At 38.4% G+C, this 23,319-nt stretch overlaps 1 protein-coding gene across 1 annotated transcript; it reads right to left on the bottom strand.

Annotated features, from left to right (window-relative positions):
* SP4 (Sp4 transcription factor) lies at positions 1–23,034 on the bottom strand. Its single transcript, XM_010295619.1, has 5 exons — positions 22,954–23,034; positions 20,914–22,471; positions 1,753–1,981; positions 1,329–1,528; positions 1–248 (listed from the first exon to the last, which is right to left on the bottom strand). Exons 1-5 carry the CDS (start codon positions 23,032–23,034, stop codon positions 1–3), a joined length of 2,316 nt encoding a protein of 771 aa, XP_010293921.1.
* Between the last annotated feature and the right edge of the window lie 285 nt (positions 23,035–23,319).

Genomic DNA, 23,319 nt, shown 5'->3' with positions numbered 1-23,319 from the left:
TCAGAATTCTTCCATGTTTGTTGAAACATTAGGGGTTGCTGGGTTTGAATCTTGAGAAATGGCAGCAACAGTGACAATTCTTGGAGAACCAAGAACCTCAGTAACTGAAGAGTCCAGTTCTCCTGAGGTAACAATAGCAAGGGCCGTTCCACCACCCTTCTTGTTCTGATGAGTTTTGACATGTTTTGAGAGATGGTCACTTCGCATAAACCTTTTAGAACATTCTGGGCACTCAAATCTCTTTTCACCTTTTTTAAAAAAACAACAAAACCAAAAGGTTACTGAGAGCGCACTGAACACTTTTTCCTTGATCATTTGAATCTGACCCTTTTCTACTCAACATCTGAAACGTCTTTAAAAGGATACAATATTTTCTTCTCTACCAGTCTGATTTTCAGGTCACAGGCTTTTGGCAATCCACTCTTCACTACTAAAATGTCCTCAACCAATAATTGCTATGCTGTGATTATCTGGTGAGAAGTTTGAATTTCAGGTCACCAGAGAATTTTCATAAACTTCTGTAAGTCTGACAGAGGAGGAGAGCTAAAAGTCCTGAAAGCACCACCTGATAGCATTTTTAAGAATACTTTCATTATTTAGATTACAGTGATGAGAGGGGAATTTGGAAACATGAATCCCAAAGCTCCATGAGAATGTATGAAATCTATGTCAAGAGAGGTAAGTTCACCATACTAAAAAGTCCTGTCACTGTTCAAATGTAATTAATTAGCACTTAGACTTCGAGTGCTATCTTCTGATGCTGTAAGTTGCGGGGGGAGGGAAACCTTCTTGGGGCTAGAAATACAAAGGCCGATAAAATTTTCAGTTTCTAAGAGGTCCATCCTTCCAATCAGAACTTTAAAGAGAACTTGCTTTATCAGTTCTCACTTGAAACTTCAAGAAACTTCCCAAGAAGATCAAATTTGATGTATGGAATAGGTTAATAAATTTGTTAAGGATTGGGCTAGTCCAAGTGAGAACATGACAACCCTGGTCCATGGCCAATACTACATGCTCAAGAAAACGTGCCAAATTTAGATCGGGCATTAGCTAATGTACATCAGCTATCTGTCATGAAATGGTCATCTTTCTTCTAGCGTAAGTACAGAAGAATAGTTTGAACAGATCTCATTTTATTAGTTTCCTTTCACAACTAGCTTGCATTGATGAAAACAAATCTACCACTTCCTCTGTTTTAAAGTTACTTTATTTACATCTAAAAATAGTTTTCAGAGATCCTAATAAGCAAGATCTTGGATATCACTGTTTAACCATGGCCACTATGGTTCAGACTTGCTGTACTATGCATACAGAGAGGGCTGACCAACCTGTGTGGGTTCTTCTATGTCTTTGTAACTCATCGCTCCTTGTAAATCGCTTGCCACAAAAAATCCAGTTGCATACAAATGGTCTTTCACCGGTATGCCAGCGCAGATGTGCTCGAAGATGAGATGTCTTGCCATAAACTTTTCCACATCCTTCAATATGGCAGATATGTTGTTTCTTTTTTCCTGGCTCATTGCTGCCTCTAAAAAGATCAAACTTAAACAGGTAAGCAATTACATTTGAAAATATTATTAACTACTAGGAAAAATATTTCATGCTAATAGAGACAATTATAATCCCCTGTCTAAAAATAAATATATAAACATACTTTCTAATAGAAAGCATTAAAAAAATGTAGGCAATATAAGAAAATGAGGCAAACTGCAATAAGAAGACTAAATATGTACTGATAAAATTTACATTTACCTTCCTTCTCCCTCTCTGCAATTAGGACATGAGCAGGCAACTCTTCTCAATCTCTTGCCAGGTTGCACTTCCTGGTCAGAAGCTTGTTGAGCTTGTTGCAGCTGCACTTGTGTTATCTGGTCAGGACTAACAGCACCAATTGCTGCATTAGCAATGCCACCTACTGCTACAGTAACAGGAGCTATTGTGGCTTGCTGTACTTTTACTCCATCCTGTCCTTGCTGTTGACCTGCAAAATAAGAAAGTGGTTGTACCTTTTATTAGTCATTTCAAGAAGTGAAATGCACAAATAAGTTTCATACCTTTTATAGGACAAAAACCCACCTAAAGTTAAGGGAAGCCACAAAACAAATATTAAAGCCAGCTATTTTCCTGAAGCGCTATCAGAGGACTCAGCTGCTAGCTTAGATAGCTCTCTTTAATGTAATTTGTTATTAGAACAGTACAAGACTGCAAATTACTGACTTATACTAAGAAACATGAACTTTTTCTCAAAAGATGAGATAAATGAGAAAACATTAAATAAAATCTTACACAGAAAGATTGTTATATCTGTTGCCAATTAATGTTTCTCTAATAACCTTTGAAAGCATATCTACATTCAGAAAACTACAATTAGGTAATTTTAGAAGTTGCTTTATGGCACATACAGAATTGTCACTTCTCCTACAATCTGTCCTGAATCAACATTGAGCCACAAAGGAACTTTCACAACGAAAAAGAAATGTTGTAGGACTAGACTCAAACAAACTCTTAGTCATATGATTTAGTTTTTGGTAGTCCTGCAAGGAGCAGGGAGTTGGACTCAATGATCCTTATGGGTCCCTTTGAACTTGAGATATTTGATGATTTTGTTTTGCAGAAGGGAGCATGTTTTCAAGAAGATGGGAAAAGCAGCTTGACTGAATCAAATGGAATTCTAAGATTGACTTGAATTAAGAATTCAGCTTCATTGCATAACTTCATTGATCTCATTGGCTTTCTTGATCAAAGCAAATCAGGATCACTGTCTTGATATTAAAGCAAAATAAAGAGTATTCCAATATAGGTAAGAAATGTAGTTTCTTGAGCAGCAGATATTAAGCAAATATTATGTTTGCTTAAAAAGTTAATACTATACGGTCTAAGAAAATAACACAATAAACTAAGTCTGACACAGAGATATGACATCCAGACACAATCTGACAACACTGAATGCCAGTCCTGCCAGTAACAGGAATAGGACAAAATATCATTAGATGCTGCCATTTTAAAAAAATCAGTGCCTTCATACAAATGGGAAATAAGAGGAAATGCTACCTACTTACTGAGAAAGTGCAATGACCAACCAGAATTCCTTAGAATAGACTATAATATTTTAAGATTAGAAAGTCTTCAGTATTCAAGCATTAATTTAAAACTTAGAAATCCCTTTGAGATAACACAATTCAGAGCGATTCAAATGGGTGCTGCAACTAACTTCTCAAGCATCCATAACAGATGCTATTAATGGGGATAAGACTGAGAAGAACACGTTCTCTGACGCCTAACCCACCTAGCTACCAAGTGAATTCATATACAACACAGCATGGGATAATGACTACTTCATTCACATGACTGCTGAGGAGCAATGTATGCTAACCTGTATAACCACGGTAACAGCCGTAAATGAAACCTAACACACAGCACCCAACACCACCACATATGCGCAGATAGGTTAGGACTAAAGAATATGATATACAGAGAACCTCCCAAAGTGACTTGACTGTCCTCTAATAGGCCACTGTTGGCTACAGAAAATAGAATAAACCTTTCTTGTGCCTAGGCCAGTACCAGGTTATTTTCACCAGAAGCACTAACCAAATTTTCCCTGTTATCTCTCTTGGTTTCTGTCCGCAACTTGCACCTAATCTGCCTAGATAGGAATAAACATTAATTTCTTGTTCTCTTAAGCAGGCCACAAATATTGACAGATGCTGAGTACTTTCGGTTCTCTGAAAAGAACAGGACAAACCCAGAAGAGATAATGTTTGAAACCCACTTGCTGTTGGGCAGATAGATATTAGAACAAAAAAAAAAAATTCTAAAAAAAGTCTGGTATTTGGAGCAGAGGAATCACAGAAAGAGTTAAGCTTAATCTTGAATGCAGAGCCTCCATATGTCTAGGATAGAACAAAGTCTTTCTTTTCAGAATAGCTTTGTAGTGGAAATAAATTTATTTCCCATATTCTAATGGAAAAGCACTCATGAAAATCCTTGAGAGCGAATATGATAGGGAAAGGAGAACACCATGGTATAAACGCAAACAGTAGTATCTACTTGGGTGTGACAGTGGCAGAAGAGGACACAAGAGCTTCCAAAGAAGGTGCTAGTCCAGGGGCAATTCCTTGTCAGGCTGTTAAACTGGTGAAGTGCTGACCAAGTGGTATGAATAGGCAGAGTCAAAGGCAGCTGATCATTTTTGTTATATCTAATGCTCATCTTATCATGATAATGTGATTGCTCGTGTTGAAAACCAGCTGCAGTTTTTGGCTAGCCAAAAGTAAATAAATTAACAGGAAGAACTTGCTCAGCTTGTAGTCTTTTACAGAGCACAAACCACTCTCCTGTCTGTTAAGCAAACCCAAGATGCAAACTCCATTAATTCGCAGAGCAGCACTATAAATGATGAGTCTACGAATAGTTACTGCAGAAGTTACAGATGTAACATATTATGGCCACTCCTACTGCAGCCTTTATGCTGTTTTCACTATCAATCACATTTTCAAGTGCATTAATAAGAATTACCCTTTGTCATTACAGTCTGTTAGAGGGATGACTCCATTCATGTCACAAAGGCCTATTTTAGCAAAAAAGTCCTGGGACCTAACTGGTCTGGGGTCAGAACACAGCTGAAGGGCATCCTTCTCTCAATTTTTCCTTTCTCTCTGATTTTCTTGAATTGATATTAAAGTTTCAATGCCCTAGGCTGCCAGACCAAGGCTTTCCAAGTAAGATGGGAATTGAGGCACTTGAACTATAAGGACGACAACTTTTCACTCCATGATTGGTGCTACAGTGATGAATGTCTGGTACATAACTCTTGCTGGATCTGACCAAACCAGATTTATGGGGAAGCCTGCTCAGCATTTCTAAAAATCCGATATATTGTGCTGATTCAGTATGAACCAACTTTCAGTCTCTAAGTCATGAGATGACCAACCACATAAGGGGCTTCCAGTACTTCTTCAGAATATCGAGTACTTCTGCTGACACATACTTTATCTGCTCTGAACTTTCCCTCCCCAATGTGAGGACCATGCATACCTTGGAGTATAGGATACACACTACTGAGCTACAACCTTAATCTATTTATTAAACATAATCTAGTGATACATCTGAACAGCAATTCTTCACAGTAACTGTAAAGATGATAATAAAATTACAAAAGAGAAAATGGCAAAAGTAAGGTTGCTCGGGCAGACAATTACATTATCCACATTGTTTCAGTTAAACAGTAATTAAATGACTGCTCTTTAGATGGCATTAACAAAGTTATTACACTTTCTAATGTAAATGTTGATTTTCTTCTTTAAATTAATCTTATGGCATTGTTATTTTAAACTCCCTTTCCTAGTATTCTACTTACTGAAGTCAGAACAGAAGGTTCTGAAACTCTCAAAATATCACAAATAGTCTTATTTAAAAATCTACAATATTCCATAAAATTCCAAAAATCTGTAATAAAAAAGCCACAATATTCAATAAGCAAATCTCTACTTTTTGAGGTAAAAAAGTAACCCCCTAGCTGATATATCTCTGACAGAAATTTACATAGTTATCAGAAGACACTGGAAAGTTCAATACAGTATTTCCTGGACTTAAAAAAATTAACTCCTGAAAAAGCATCTGAACAAGCTAGCACACTAGTAGCACACAGGATAGAAAGAAATGCATCTACTCTCATTTTAAAGTTGTTGAACATAAAATTCTTCATTCTTTTTCTTTCAGAGTAAAATGAATGTATTTTAGACCAGTTGAAAAATCTTTTCTCTTGAAGAAAAATCAGAAAATTTTCACAAAACAACTGACAGAACATGCCCTGGTCTAAATCTCAAAGAAAGCCTGCTATAGTCTTGAGTTGTACAGGATTTTTATTTTTTAAACTATATACTAGAATTCACTATGGATCACTAAGGGCTTGAACTTTTATATCATTTATACTTACTAAGGGAAGATAAAGGAATTTCATTATTTCTTAAATCAAGTTTACTGAGGAAAAGATACTGAGAAAACTTAACTGTTGATATGAGCTTGTCAGCAGCCTACAAAATTAAGTCAGGGTAACTTCTAAGAGTTTATAAAAATAAGGATTTTTTTCAATAGAGAGGATCTAAATACAAATTAGCTTTTTGTTTGAAACGCACTCTGCTTATTCCGAAAACAGATGGCTGAGATAATGTTATCCATACACGAACAGAATGATACCCTGACACTTTCTAGATAGAGAAAAAAAGACCTATTAAAAATAACCCCTATGACTTCTTACTAGTGGCATTAAAATACCGTTTAAAGCCTCCCAGAAATTCTGCTTCAACCATGAGATCACTTGACATTACTTCTTCCTGATGTACTCCAAACCACAAGACCTGATATCACTGTACTTCACCATTCATAATCAAACCTTTCAGTAACAAGAGCTCTCATGTTTAAACACAGATTTCAGAAAGAGGTACAAACAAAGTCACACTTCATTTATGTTATTCTGTGAAAGTTGTTAAAGCAGTCATCACACATTTACACCTGCTTTAAGGAGATAAAGAAATCATGGGAACCAGAGAAAGAGTTTTTAATAGTTATTTTCTGAAATTGTGAAACATTCTTGATTAACAAAATCATCATTGAACCTGTGTATTGACTGAACTTTATTGCACATGCTGTCAAGTTATAATGGTAAGTTACAACAAATTGTTAGTGTACAAAATCATACTAATACAAACTACTCCATTGCATTTAATTTTCTCTCAGGTCTGATCTTTCTTCTGGATAGTAACCATTTATTTGACCACAGGACAACATGCAAAAAACAAGGCAATTTATTTTGGTATTGTATTTGGCAAGGTATTTATTTTGCAAATAAAGTGCAAATAAGATGCTCACTCATTGCAATATTGCATATACAATTATGACTGAATGCAATTAAGAACATTATAGAAATTTTTAAAGCTTCCCAAATAGAAGAACCTGCATGACTTTAGTCACTAATCTTGCCCATTTAAGCAGTTAAGTAAATGCATTACTTATTATCACAAGATACAGGATTGCACATCCTTTGTTCTTCAGCATCACTTTTTGCAGTAAAACTGCATCTTAGCAATTACAACTCATATACACTTTCCCGGTATAAATGAGCCTAACACATTCATGCAAGAAAACTCAAGGATTTTAAGTAATATCTATGAAGTCAAACAATATATCTATCTCAATTAATTTTAGGCTTCAAAGCTAATTTGCAAAATAATAGCTCCCATAACACCACCTGGATGACTGAAGAAAGCTAATGCATGGTACCTAAGAAGTACTTTTCCGATGGAGTGATTGACTACTGAAGATCATGGTTATTAGGCTTAGGCATCCATCATATTGCATATGCATTCCTACATATCGCACCTGCATTCCTATTCTTGTTCACCTGAAGTAGCAAGCATGAAAAGCTACTCTTTGAGGCAAATAAGGCAGAAGGGGAAGAAAAGGACTTAACTTTAATGATCCAGAGAAATCATGGGAGTCAAGCTTTAGAAAAATGGATCTTGGAAGGAAAAGAAATTTAAGACTGAAGAAAAGGACACTTCTAGTTTCTGGTACTTAGTTCCCCACAACAATTTCTATAGATTTCCTGTTGCTGTTGTGCAACCAGCATTCAGCAGTCAAAAAGATGACAGCATTAGTAACAGTTACTTCAGTATAATACACCTTACTGCAAAACCTGAGGAACACTTTGCAAAAATGTACCTAGAGCCAGAGCAGCTAATGTTCTAAAAAGGAAAATTTGTTCAACTGCATATTCTAAAAATGAAAGAGAAGGTTACAACTGACATCCATAGTTCAATGTACATTACTAAAGGACAGCTAATGACAGCCTGCAGAGTTCCAAAGCTCTACAAGCATCAGGGCTGATGCAGCAGCTCACCCATTCAACAACTTACTAATCCAAACCAAAGGGGGAAAAGGTTTCTCATGTCCCCTTCCCCTGCATACACCAACTACAGTCAGCTTGCAAATATCCTTTACCCTAACATTCTTTTTCCACAATGATATGCAGGTAATTTACGGTAAGATAATATTTTATATTATTATTTTACATATATTTATTTTTACATTTATTTATAATATATTTAGATGTATGTATAATAAAAGATAATAGTTTAAGATATAGCCAAGATTTTAAACTTCAGAAAAGTCTGTGTCAATAGTTCATAGTCTGAGATCACGTTTTTCCAAACAAAATGTACCAGGAAGGATGTTTCATGCTGAAGAATGAAATGCAAATGATGTCCTAAAGTTAAATATATGTGAAGACAACATTGAATAACAGTATTTACACAGAAGATGAGGCAATTCAGTGCTATTTAAACAGTATGCAGACAATTCTGCCCTCTCTTCTACCCTGAAGCAGTGGTTTATAAATATTTATAAAGAAACAATACATGATAGAGGAAGAATTCCCCAGAACAGAAAACTGCACAAGTGCTGATGCAAATGACCCACACATTCTGTAAAGAACAGTCTGAAGGAGAGAGAGAAACTGGATCCACCCAACTACTAAAAGAAATTTGAGTTATCACAACACAGTATTGTGTCTAGATGCTACTATGAGCTCAAAGTTTCCAGTGCAAACTGCAGCATCAACTAGACGTCTTTCCTACCTCCTACAGGGACATTGCAGCAAGTTTCTATCTTTTGCCTATTGCCAACTTTTGTAAGAACTTGTTATCCTCTCCTCCAAAAGCTTCCTATGTCAAATGGCTCCATGTGTTCAAAAATTACTGAACAGCATCATTATTGTGTTTAACTTCTGTGACAAAAACACACACTTAAAAGCACGAGATTTAAGACAGTAAAAAGTAAGTTTGAGAGATTTACAAACACCTTAAACTGAAGTCTTTTTCATTTTGTGCCAGGATCTTATTGGCAACACAAAGACAAAACAATGTCCAAGAAGCTTCATGAAGGTACTTCAGTAACTTCTCAAAAACATAAAGCTTTACCCAAGGGCTTTAGGACAACCTGAAGTCACAACAGAAAAGAAGTTTTCCCAGCAGGTAGTATCTTTCATTAAACTGAAAGACAGTTTTCTTTTCATTACTTCACTAAACATAGGAAAGAGCTACCACAAATACAACACAGGAAGACCTGTACAGAAACAACATAAAAATCAATCATGGAGCTACAGTTTCACAGAATTTAGTCTTGCACAACCAAGTAGAGGTTTCAGTCAAAATAAGGCAATGCCTCTTGGTTGTTCTGGATGTGGCTTCAAACGGAAAGAAAATATGGTCAGTTTATTAGATATTCTAAAAAAGGAGTTGGAATCAGAAAAATAACTTGTTACGCTACTGCTAAGGCAAGAGACACTTCCAAAAAAAAAAAAACCAAAAAAAACCCACCAAAAAAACAAACCAATGCCAAATTTCATTGTCATTGATAAAACAGTCAAAAAGAAAAGTGTATTTGGGATGTGTGTTCAAGAACACTTCTCTGCAGATGAACACAAGTAGCTCCCCGCATAATGAACCAGAGTGATAACTGACAACTCGAGTACCAACTGTGCTGCAGAATGTCAGATGCACCGCATGGAAACTAGTAGTAGGTGTAAGATATGGAGGTTTTTAAGTTCACTTTATGGAACATCTCCCTCTACCCCATCACCCCACCCCAACTCTCAGGTTATTCTACAGCTTATAGCCACAAAGAGAATGTAGTCCAGTTTTTCTTCCAACTCTTCCCCTGAACTCCGAAATAGGGATAGGATTAGAAAGAAACTTTTTGACTGTTAGCCCATACAATCTGACTAGTGGAGCTCAATACCTGACAAACTGTAACAAAACAAAAATCATATGCCTCTCATACACTCCTGCCATATGGAAACTAAAATACTGGTCTCAGGAAATGTGCTTTTCAACATCTCAGTTCAATTTCTCTACATTACCATGAAAATAGTAATAGCCTAATCTTGAAAGGACAGAAGGAGGCTGACATGAAAAAATGCAAGCCAAGTTTCCAGTACTCTGTTGGGTTTTTGGGGGGGAGGCGTGGGAGTTTTTTGTTAGGCTTTGTGGCGTTTTTGACTGCAGCTTAGCTAGCTTACATGTTTTACACTTGACTAGAAGGTTCATGAGTGTCCTTGAAGTAAACATTTTGGCTATATGAAATGTTATCTTCATATTGATCAAGATAAAATTAAATACGCCTCTATGCACAGGAGGGATTAGTTAACAGGTACATACATGGAAAATGGAAAATCCTTTCGACAGATGACTTTAAAACTGGGTTAAGTTGCATAGCAGTTGATAATTTATTCAGAGTAAAAACCAACACTGGCAAGGTGATTAAAAGTTATTATCAGGAAAAACAAGCTTCATAAAACATTTTTGAAGACCTTTTACAGTAAGACTAAACATGACACACAAGCTTTGGTTCAATAACAGCCTATGGGTAGATAGGCTAACCAATACAAAGACTAATTTTACTAAATTTACTAATCTTTACTAAAGATGTAACAACTGTAACTTGTTACAGCCTTCATCAGACAAGAACCAAAACTATGTATTACAGAATCACAAAAGAAGGGCCACAAAAATCTCCAAAATCCAAACCCTTAGAAGTTCTGCCATCTTCTTCTGTAACATTGTTATTACTATAAAATGGTATGCTTAATCTTACCTGGTTTTCCTTTTTTGGTTCAGAACAAACTGAAAAGCTTAATGTTTTAGTCAAGAGTTACTTCCTGATGACCAAAGAGACAAGACAATCAAGGCCTATATTTCTTAGACTTCAGTATTTTGCTCAAGGGAAAAGTGGTCACATCATCACTTGAAACTACTTCAGTTTACTAATAATGAGCTGATATGTATATGACTGTTAGCCACTGTCCATAGTATTAAACATCACTCAAAACTCCATTCTTAAGCACAGATGCATATAGAAATCCATATAACTATAGCCCAAACTAACCTAAGCATGTGCTGAGATGCTGCATTGCTCAGGAGACTGCAGGTGTCCAGAGCTATTGTTTTGGTGAAAGTGTCACGAGAAGAGCAAAATATTCATTATAAGAATTACATTTCATTATGCATTCCTGACTACTTCCAAAGCTACTATGCCACAGCATATGAATAAAACAGCTTATATTAACTAAATTGTCCATTTCACTCACCACTGAAAAATGTAGTCATTTTTCAATAACATTGTTTATACTTGAAATTAACATTCCCCTTAGAACATGACATCCCATTCCATATATAGTTAGATTTTTCAATAATCACAATCGCCATTAAACATTTTAAATATATTAAAACAGTAAGAATTTATTTATCTTATCTACCAGTACCAAAATCACATGAAGCTAAGTACTCCATAATTTAAGTTACACAAAGGAAGCTACTGAAATCAGATTTTGAATATGCTTCTTGCCACTCCCCCACCCCAGGTGGTAATGGAAGAACAAGAAGCTTGGCTTAGTGCAGATCTAAGCACCCTTAAAAAAAAAAATACTAACAGACTGATGAAGATGTGCAGTATCACTCAGTTCCTTGCTTGACATTTTCTGAACACAAAAGTTCAGCCAATTCATTTCCTACTCTATATGCTCTTATTTCTGACAATAGGGAATGAGAGAAGGTATGGCAAAATTTTATATTCTCAGAGAGTGCACCTGTATTGAAGAAACATTTTTGTAAGACCACATACACTAATAGGGAAATACAGTTTTACTAACATTCTTCTTTGAAGACTTAAGAACTTATATTTAATTCTTGAAGTTAATAGCATAGAAACAGCTCACTAGAAACCTGTTTCACCTCACAATTATGAGCAAAGTTGGTACTTGAAATGCTTCCCCTTCCCATTTTATCTAGAAATAACGATGAAGTCATGCCTTGCTACTCACAGGTCAGGCAGAAAAGGCTTGTTTTACTGAAGCATTTTTAAGGGGTTATTCTCCATAGGCAATTTATCTGAACAGGTAGATTGTGCATTCCTTACGCATCAAGCTCAGGAACAGTATATTGTAACTTAAGATGTTTTAGGCTACCAAGGCAAACATTTGTTTTCACCAGCACTGTTTGTTGATAAACTGCTTCTGCCACTATTTTGAATTTCAGTTTAAAAAAATCCCATAACTAAAGCAATTTTGTCATTAGAAGGCTAAATGCTTCTCCTATAATTACTCTGCAGCATCTGAAATGGATGCCAGTGCTATAATATTTAGAACACTGTGGTTCTGCAACAATTCTCAGCTCAAGGCAACCTGAGAACAGTTCTAAGTGACCTTTCATGACTTTGGGAAAATTATTCTAAATTTCTATACTCACAACTACACCCTCAGAATGCCAAGTAACACACTATGAAGTAAAAAAAATAAGAAAAACTCCTGCATTTTTCCTGGTTTTGTGGAAAATAGCTCAGTTCTTTGTACTTATCTTTTTACTGTAGATTCCATAGCTTGCAGCTTGTTTCTTTCAATGTACTTGCTGCAGCTTGCTTGCCAATGAACATCCAGGGAAACACTGCATGTTATTAAAAAAAAGATCATGCAACCACCACCCTTCAGCACCTTCAACTTCCACCCTCGGTATTTATATTTGCCAGTTTTCCTACATGTATTGTGGCTATTTGTAAACCCTTTTCACCTTGTTACCACCTACAGGCATTCTTCCTTTCTTAGCTACACAACTCACCAAGTTCTGCTTCTACACATACTATTACATTAGCATGAGCAAGGAGACTCACAGGTTACATCTTGTCAAGAAAATACATCTTCTTTTGTTCCACAACGTAAGTGTAATATTCTAGGACTTCAGACTAAACACCTGCCTCTCCCTCAGTAACTAGCATATGTGATAGAGATAATAGAAGACTGTGAGTGGTATAAAGGTGAATCAGACAGTTTAATTTTTCATAATACAGCAGTTTGAGAAATTACAATGTGTCTTACACAACAATTAAGACACAGTTTATTGCAGACATTGAACACGTATAAAATTTACAAAGACTCAAAAAAAGACAAATTCACAGAAGAAAATAAATCAATCAAGGATTCTTAAATAAAAAACAAATTAATAAAAACAATCCCACTTCTGGCTCAGGAGGACCTAAACTGCAGATCACTGAATAGTGGGAGGAGTATCTGAGCAGATTATTCTTGTATGCATCACCTGCAGTCAGCATCAGCAGAGTCAGAAACACCTTTGACTTCTGTATTCATAATCATAGAATGGCTTGGGTCAGAAGAGACCTTTAAAGATCATATAGTACCAAACCCCCTGATATGAGCAGGGACATCTTGCCTTAGATCAGGTTGCTAAAAGCCCCATCCAACCTGTCCTTGAACACTTCCAGGGATGGGGAATCCACAACTTCTCTGGGCAACCTGTTCTAGCGTCTCACCAACTTCATAGTAAAAAATTTCTTCCTTATGTTCAACCTAAACCTACCCTTTTTCAATTTAAAACTGCTGCCCCTTGTCCTGTGACTACAGGCAAACCTTGGTAAAAAGTACTTCAGTTTTTCTTACAAGCTCCCTTTGTACATTGAAGGGCTGCAATAAGGTCTCCCCAGAGCCTTCTCTTTACCAGTCAGAACGCCAATTCTCAGCCTGTCATCATAGGAAAGGTGTTCCATCCCTCTGATCGTTTCCATGGCCCTCCTCTAGACCCACTCTAACAGGTCCATGTCTGCCTTCTACTGGCGACCCCAGAACAGGACGCAGTACACACAGATGGGGTCTCACAAGAGTGGAGTAGAGGGAGAGAATTACATTCCTTGATCTGCTGGCCTTGCTTCTTTTTATGTGGCCCAGGATATGGTTGGCCTTCTGGACTACGAGCGCACATTGACAGCTCATATCCAATTTTTCATCTACCAATATCCCCAAGTCTTTCTCCACAGGGCTGATCTCCATTCATCACACAGCCTGTACTGATATTGGGGATTGCCTCAACCCAGGTTGCAGGACCCCGCACTTGGATTGTTGAACCCCATGAGGTTCATGTGGGCCCACTTCTCAAGCTTGTTGAGGTCCCTGGATGGCATCCTGTCCCTCAAGCGTGTCAACCATACTACTCAGCTTTGTGTCATCTGCAAACTTGCTGAGGGTGCACTCAATCCCACTATGTCATTAATAAAGATATTGAACAGTATTGGTCCTAATACAGACCCCTGAGGGACACTACTAATTAGTAATCTCCAAATGGAGATTGAGCCATTGACAGCAACTCTCTGAATGTGGCCATCCAGTCAATTCCTTACCCATTTAATAGTCCAGCCATAAAACCCATATCTCTCCAAGGCTATGGTACAGGACCGTGTCAAATGCCTTACATAAGTCATGGTAGATGGTATCAGCTGCTTTTCCCTTACCTATCAACACAGTCACTCCATCATAGACGGACACATCATCAGTCAAGCACGATTTGCCCTTTGTGAAGCCATGTTAGCTGCCTCTAATCACTTCTGTCACCCATATGCCTTGGCGTAGCTTCTAGGAAGATGCGTTCCATGATCTCACCAGGCACAGAGGTGAGGTTGACTGGTTAGTAGTTCACAGGGTCCTTCTTTTTACCCTTTCTAAAAACGGGTGTGATGTTTCCATTTTTCCAGTCACTATTCCTGAGCTACGTGCATTTCATCTTATGTATCATTTTATTCCTGTTTAAAGGAATTTGGTAGAATGTTTCAAACTCCTCTACAAAGTTTGAACCAGAATGACAGTAATATCTAAACCATGTCTTCAGTCTTTGAACAGCAAGCCATAAAACTACTGACTGTCCCACATGAAGAGTTACTAAAGGAAAGGGAACAGAAAGCCTTGAAGACAGGATGAAGTTTGATGCAGACAAATGAGAAAGGGCACAAGAAAGCAGGAGAGATGGGGGTACTGACAAATTGCATAACGATTAGTAGTAGTGCAATGAAAGCAGCTGGTCAAAGAGAAAAATACCTTCGTAGCTCACATTACTACAGAGTATGAAACAGAAGGGCAAGGTTCAGTATGTTTTTAAAGTGCCCCAATAAGAACACTTGACATTGGACTTGTCATTAATAACTGGTTTAGAGTATACAACATATCAACATGCAAAAGACTTAAAACTCTCCAGTTCCAGTACTGCCAAGCAACAGACTGTTCCACTGAACAGAAGTCATTGCTCCAGATGGATGGTAGATGAACTCCAAATTCCCCACAATTCAGGCCACATGATCACTCATCTTAAATAAGACGACTTGAACTTGAATTGCAAGGTGATGGAATCTGGCGACTTTTGCCTAAAGCAACTAACAAAGCTTGGACTAAGTATACACAAAATACCAGTAATATTTTTCACTATTTTTAAAACAAAAGTCTGTCATACACTTTTGTATGGGACAAACACCTTCATGACATAACAAAATTATTTCAAGATGTATAGTTAGGTAGATACAAGTCTGATCTACTGCCTTTTCTTTCTTCCATAAGAAACAGCACATTATTCTGAAAAAGCATCCTCTCTACCACTATATTCCCACTGTTAGCAAAAACAAGTCCAGAAAAAGCTTACGACCTCTTCTAAAGGCTCCAGTGAAAGAAATCCTACAGGCAGAAATGCAAAACTTTTACAGGGAAGCCATTAATACTCAGATGAAGTGACTACATCAGTGGACAAGGGAAGAGCTACTGATGTAGCTATATGGACTTTTGTAAGGCCTTTGACACAGTCCCCCACAACAGTCTTCTCTCTAAACTGGAGAGGGATGGATTTGATGGGTGCATGAGGGATTGGTTGGATGGTCACATCCAGAGGGTAGTGGTCAACACGTCAACGTCCAGATGGAGATCGGTGATGAGTGGTGTCCCTCAGGGGTCCATACTGGGACCAGTACTCTTTAATATCTTCATCAATGACATGGACATTAGCATCGACTGCACCCTCAGCAAGTTAGCAGATGACACCAAGCTGAGTGGTGCAGTTGACATGCCTGAGGGATGGGATGCCATCCAGAGGCACCTGAACAAGCTCAAGGAACGGGCCCGTGTGAACCTCATGAGGTTCAACAAGGCCAAGCGCAGGGTCCTGCACTGGGTCAGGGCAACCCCTGATGTCAATACAGGCTGAGGAGGGTGAAGGGATTGGGAGCAGCCCTGCCAAGAAGTCTTCTGGGGTACTGGGGGATGAAAAGCTGGACATGAGCCAGCAACATGTGCTCACAGTCCAGGCCACCCATATCCTAGGCTGCATCAAAAGCAGTGTGGCCAGCAGGTCAAGGGAGGTGATTCTGCCCCTCTATTCTGCTCTGGTGAGATCCCACCTGGAGTACTGCGTCCAGCTCTGGAGTCCTCAGCACAGGAGGAGGGCCACAAAAATGATTAGAGGGACGGAGCACCTCTCCTATGAAGAAAGGCTGAGGGAGTTGGGGTTCTTCAGCCTGGAGAAGAGAAGGCTCCAGGGAGACCTTATTGCAGCCTTCCAGTACTTAAAGGGAGCTTACAAGAAAGATGGGGACAGACTTTCTAGCAGGACCTGTTGCAACAGGACAAGGGGCAATGGTTTTAAACTGAAAGAGGCAGATTCCAACTAGATATAAGGAAGACATTTTTCCCAAAATGAGAGTGGTGAGACACTGGCACACGTTGCCCAGAGAGGTGGTAAATGCCCCATCCCTGGCAACATTCCAGGTCAGGTTGGACGGGGCTCTGCGCAACCTGGTCTAGTTGAAGATGTTCCTGCTCACTGCAGGGAGATTGGACTAGATGGCCTTAAAAGGTTCCTTCCAACCCAAAGATTCTATGATTCTACAATTTCATTACAGTTTTACCAGTCTGTTATATCTCACGCCATATTCTTCAGCATCCACAGATGTTCACATTCCATGCTATCCCTAAAACAAATATACTCCAAGCCCAATGTGTTAAGGGACAAAGAAACCCAGCCCTCGAAAAACGAAGTGGTTTTATGAACTATGTATTTCTGTTAGAACCATCTAGTACTAAAACAAGTTCCTTCCACTTAGTCACTTACGTTGTCAATTAACACATCCAGACAAATAAAAGGGCCTGAAAATAAGCTGTAAAAAGGCAAAGGATACCTTATTTTAAGAAGGGGATGGGCAGCGGGGGTCACAGGAATCCTTGGAACTTGCATCTACAGCTATCACAGCAGAAGCCTTGAAAAAAGGCAACGGAACTGTTCAGTACCTGCTTGTCCCCAAGCTTATAGGTGCTGAATTCAGGAAGTCACCACCTATTAACATTAAATGCCATCTTGTTCCACAGGGAATCATGTATAAAACAACAATTCTTACAGCACAGAAGAAACAGTTTACTTTGTACAGAACTAGCTTGCTTAATGCCCACAACAGGTACCGACCTCACAGCTAGGTGTTCAGATAAACACAGTTGCATTTACGTAGTCCATTCGATTAGCTCTTAATTAAACAGTTGTTTAAAAATCTGTTTTTAAGGCTTAGATACTTAGTTTCTATCTCTTCCTCCAGCTTTCTTCTGTACATGTAATTACTCCTTTGACACTTTGTACATCTTCTCAGCAAAATTTCACAGAATCAGAGTGGTGTAGACTGGCAGGGACCTCTGAAGGTCATCTGGTCCAACCACCCTGCTCAACCAGGGCCACGTACAGCAGATTGTCCAGGACCATGTCCAGACAACTTTTGAATATCTCCAGAGATGGAGAGTTCACAACCTCTCAGAGCAACCTGTGTCAGTGCTCAGTCACTCTCACAGTAAAAAGTATTTTTCCTCTACATCATTTGATATTGAATGATTTCTCCCTCAGGCCAGAAAGTGGAAGGATGAGAGAACTTCTCTGCTTTGCACTGCTTTTTGATGACACAAAACATACAACCCAAAGTGCGATACTTACCAAGAGCAACATTTAAAGTAACATTAAACTTTTAACTGAAAAAAACAACAAAACAAAGAAAAAAACCCACACTTACTCATCTTGCTTGGTTTACAGTAGAGCCTACATACCTAAAGTCAGAGACTTTATAGCCTTTGCTACTCAAAAAGCAGACTAAAATATAATATTTACTTGATTTTAATATTTTTCTTCCCACATGAAATTTGACCCTTTTAGAATTTAGAGTGTTTGACACACCAAAAAAAATCTTTCCCAAAATAGTTCTATAGCTTAGCATTTCCATAATAATTTTAAGCTAAGAATTTTTGTTATTTGCACTTAATTACTCTAGAGTTCTATTGCTTTACTATTTCATTTTCATTTACTGAAAAACATACCTAAATTACCCCATTGTAGACATAACTAGGGAAAAAAAAAAAATCAATGTTCATGGAACAGAAATACAACACAAACAAAAGAACAGTTATTTCAGACAAATACTTATTGTTATTGGTTCCCCCCCACCCCCAAAACTCATCTGGCTTGATCAGTTGGGTTTGCTTGAAGGACAAAGTAACTTTTTTTTTTTTCCTAACAACATTACAGCACCTGACTCAATGCATGGGATGCACCCTTCACTCACTTTTTTCCCTTACACTTTCTGGGCACCCTCCATAAGGCTCATTTCTAACACCTACTTCTACTGCTCATTTGTAGTGAATGATCCACTTCTGGAGAGTTCAATTAATGTACAAAAGAATCATGCTGACAACCTTAGGTACTGCAGAAAAGAAAAGATACCAGTCTGCAGATGTTGAAGTAACTGAGCAGTTTATTTTTTTAAAAATGTTTCCTGTAACAATAATAGAAAAAAAAACCCCAAAAACATTTCAAATAAAACACAGCAAATCTGAGGAAGTTAATAGTCCTGGTCAAGAGAGCTTATTCCTTATAAATGGCAAGCAAAGTTTAGATTTTAGCATGTTTGTAATTTTCTAATTCGTAACCATTCTTTCCTTGAACATACAGCGTTAAGGACTGCACATGACACTCTTCACAGGAGAAGAAGTAGAGATAAATAAGATAACTAATCTCTCACATTCTCAAAGTCTGTTCTTCCTCCATAACCTCAAGCCTCAGGAAACAGAAATAGTACCTTATATATATATACACACATATATATATCTCAAGGAATGGAGAAAAGGTTGGAGGATTCACTACTGCAAGCATAAAATTAGAAGCGCTATGGAAAAAGATAAAAGGCCTACCTGGATTAAAAAAAAAAAAAAGGTGGAGGGGAATTCAATTGTCACAAAGCTTAAGTTTAGTTAACATATGAACCCTCTATGACAAAGGCTTGGCTTCTCCAGGACCATACTTGTGACTCATTCCCCTTCTTTCATCCTCAGTTACGAATCTCAATCCCTTTATTTTCCAAAAGACATCACAGGCGAGCAGAGGCGCAGTTAAGATAACTGAGCAAGATGATATTCAGAATTTCTTGTTATAACACCTATTCGTGTGTACTAACAGTTGTACACCATTAGTAAGCGTGAAAGAAACTGCATGAAGAAAGGTTCTTCCTGTGCCCCCAGGCCTAGGCTGTTCCCAATGCAGGTGTCCTATGAAGAGTCCCCTATCAAAGTAGCAACTTCTGTCTAACGACAGTAATCAACTAGCACCTTCCCATCCAGATTTTTTTTTTTCCAAGGCAAACTGGACTGCAAGATATTGTTGCAGCTAGTCAACTCCAGTTAAGTGAAACTTCTTTTTGAGCCATCACAGCACAACACAAGGCCAACATTTTAATTCTGATTACCCAGATGAACATTTTTGTAACGCTCCTTGAATATGCTAGGTTTAGTGCGTCCAACCCACCTCTTAGTATTTCAACGTGTCATCAAGTGCTGAAGAGCACCATAACAGATGAAGTTCTCCAGTGGCAAATTTCTTATTTTCAAACTATGTTTAGTCTCCTTAAAAAGGTTTCAACTAAAGGGAACAATCCTTTGCCCAGTTAAACATTTCTCATCCTAGCATATGATAATTAAAAAAAAACAGATTAAGAGTCAATATGATACTAACATTTGTTTATGCAGACTGGACAGTAGTTAAACATGAGGGTTTTTTCTTACAGTTTTATACTGAACAACTGTGTCTGTAGTTGGGTTGCTGTTAAGACAAGAGTTTATTCTAACTACTACAACAGAAGACTTTTACTTGTATGAAATAAAACCAGGCATCAAACTGGCAGAGAGAACCCCTAAATCAGGTTTTACCTGAAATGTTAAAAGTTTGCAAGTTTTGCATATAGAGTTGCCCTTCTGGGACAATGCAGAGACCTTGCACAGAATGTACTTTAGAACTAAACTGTTATCCAGCCTAGTTTTTAATAGCTTCTTTCCCAGCTACTAGACCAGCATAACCAAACAGGCATTTCATAATACATAATCAAAAGTTCATCAGCAAGTACTGAGGTACAGTTACCAGTTGTTTTTATTTTTTTAAAAAGACAAGTCACAGGAACTATGCTCTGTGCAAGCATACCTTATTCCACTCAATCACTATGCAGAACACAAACTTTTAAGGGAACAACTTTAGGAGCTAGTGCAGAATACAACAAATAGTTCCACACAAATGCATGCCATGACACAAGATACCCCAGTTCACATACTCTCACTTTCCTCATCCTACATACCCCATGCAGAGACGAAGAATACTGCCTGGCTGGAAAAAGCTTTTTGTTGTTGTTTTTAAACATATTAAAGTTCTAACGGTAAAGTCTCACATTCACTCCCAAAGCCTACAAGTCTTTAGCAAGATGGAGAACAGGATCACTTACTGATAGTTTATCAAATACAAACAGTTCCATTTCAATTGACACAACTGGTAATATTAGGTCAATGTTTAGAAGTGTCAGCTATTTTAAAATCTGAATTCTAGTGGTAAGTGTAAGATATCTTCTCACAGTTAAAGATTTAACATTTATTACAGAAAATCCTGAAATAAAGTATTAATTTAAAACTGTCTGGTATTCTTGCAGTAGTAAACAAAAAACAAAACAAACCCAAAACTTTGTCAGACCACTCACCTGCAACACTGGTAATGGTAACAGGAACTCCTTGAACTTGAACACCTGCAGCACCCAGGTTGGCTACACTTACTGTTTGAAGATTAGGTACTGAAGCAAGCTGGGCAGCATTCAGAGTGATGGGGGTACCAGCAACAGCCACTGGTGCAATCTGGGCAATGGCTGTGCCACCACTTGAAGACACAGGGGTAATGGTTAGTTGTTGGGGTAACCCAGCATTTTGAACTTGAAGATTTGAAAGGCTTTGCAGATTCTGAACCTGTACAGTTTGCCAGCTGATCTGCCCTGATGGTGTTAAAGTTGGAGCCCTGATGAGCACCTGAGTTGGACTCACTGCCTGCAGCTGAACGTTCTGCAAAGGCTGCTGCTGGATGGTCTGTATAGTCTGCCCTGACTGGAGCTGAAATGACTGTGGAGGAATGGCCTGAATAATTTGCTGTTGAGGCTGCTGGATCTGTATCTGCTGCAGAATAGGCTGACCTACGATTTGGACCTGCTGAAGGGAACCCGACTGATCCTGGATGTTCTGTAGTCCATTGGACTGAAGCTGACTGGAGCTCTGGGCTTCAGAGTCCGTAGCGGTTGTTTGAGGTTCTTCAGTTGCCTGCTCTGAACTGCTGCCCGCTGTGCTTGCATACTGGCCTGTTTCTGCAGAGCTTACTAGCGTGTCACTGCTAGTTAGAGATGTTGAGGCAGTGGTCGTAGAGGTGGAAGATGAAGAAGGAGACTCTGGCATTGTACTAACAGAGGCAGAAGTGACAGGCGTAGATGCTAGCTGATTTCCATTGGAAACTCCGCTCTCAGTAGACTGGCCAACTTGACCAGAGCCTCCTCCAGCTGCCACGTTGTTTATCACAGGCAATGCTAGGGTTACCCCACCAATGTTTATAGGTAACGTTGTTACAACTTGTGCCTGAGTACCAGGAATAGTTTGCAGTTGCAGTGGTATGGAAACACCAGGCCTAATTTGGACTGGAACTGTCTGATTTGCTAGGTTTTGAGCAATAACATTCCCCGAAGCTGTCCTATTTGCAGCTGTGAGGATAGCTTGATTATTCCCTGCAGGAATAAGCTGAATTTGACCCTGTATGTCTTGTAGGCCAGTAGCATTAGATGGATTGATTTGAAGTTGTTGACCTTCTGTTGTCTGAATCTGTGGGATCACTTGGTATTGGACACTACCACTTGGATTTTGTACTTGAATGACTTGGAATTGCCCAGGGCTTGCTGTAGAAGAATTGCCTGATTTGGTTTTTGAAGGAGATGAACTTCCATTGTTACTGCTGGAGGGACTTGCTGCACTCGAGGCAACTGAAGATCCTTGTTGAGCAACATTATTTTCTTTTGAAGCAGAAGGAGCAGCAGCAACAAGCTGCCAAGCATTTCCAGCAAGCTGAGTTGTTACCAATTCTAACTGCTGTGGCTGATTCTGAAGCTGCACCAAACCTTGATTTGGATCTATAATGATCTGCTGCTGTCCAGTTCCTTGACTCTCACCAGGAGTTCCTATTTTGCTGCAAGTGGCTGCTAGCAAAGCAAGAGGTGAAGGCTGAGAATCCTATCCATAAAGAGAGAAAACAGAACAGATTCAGGAGAAGATCATGAGTATGAACCATCAGAAGTAAGCATTAAGGTTTACACAGGAAGCAGGAAAAAAAAAACTCAAGTGCTTCTGCAGAGACCAATGATACAGCTCTGAATAAGGAAGTATGTATTTCTGTAAATAATCTTTAAACATAAAGCCACAAATTATCAATGAATGTGTGACAACCAGGACCTCAACCGCATACTCAATCTAGTCTTTTTTTCCCCCTAAAATAAAGAAAAAATTAAAAAACGCTTCTCTTATGGGGAGAGCAGCTGAAACTGCAAAATGCAATCAAAAAAAACATGTCCAGGCAGTAAAAATATTGCACCCAACCAACTATGTTTCATCCAACCCAAAGAAAGATGCCCTAAGCAGGAAATACTGTTAGTTGAACATTTCATTTTACATGCTAATAGTTTGGGTGCTTCTCTATTTGGGGGTGTGTGCTTTACCTGTGAGCCTCCAGTTTTCCCTTTTTTATTATTATTGTTGTTATTCTCTGCCTCGGGAGATTTCTCTCCCTCTGTGGGCATAGTTTCCTCCTTCTTTTGATCTGCAAAAATATCAAGTGTAACAGGTTAATTATTCACCTTCATTTATACAATAACAAAACCTGCAAGCACATCCTTTTCAGTTCCCAGCTTGTCGCCTTTACCTCTTCATAAAAACAACAGTGCAAATCATTATTACAAAAGAACGAGTCCTAAGAAACGTGGTTTGAAACCCAACCCATGGGGGCTGGAGAGTTAACACCCAGAAAGGGGAGGTTTGGTTTCCTCTCCCAGAGACAGCAGGAAAAAACCACCCACAACCCTCCT

The sequence above is a fragment of the Phaethon lepturus genome, unplaced genomic scaffold, assembly GCF_000687285.1.
Source record: "Phaethon lepturus isolate BGI_N335 unplaced genomic scaffold, ASM68728v1 scaffold1521, whole genome shotgun sequence".
NCBI lineage: Eukaryota > Metazoa > Chordata > Aves > Phaethontiformes > Phaethontidae > Phaethon > Phaethon lepturus.
This window is presented reverse-complemented; position numbering and strand designations above follow the sequence as displayed.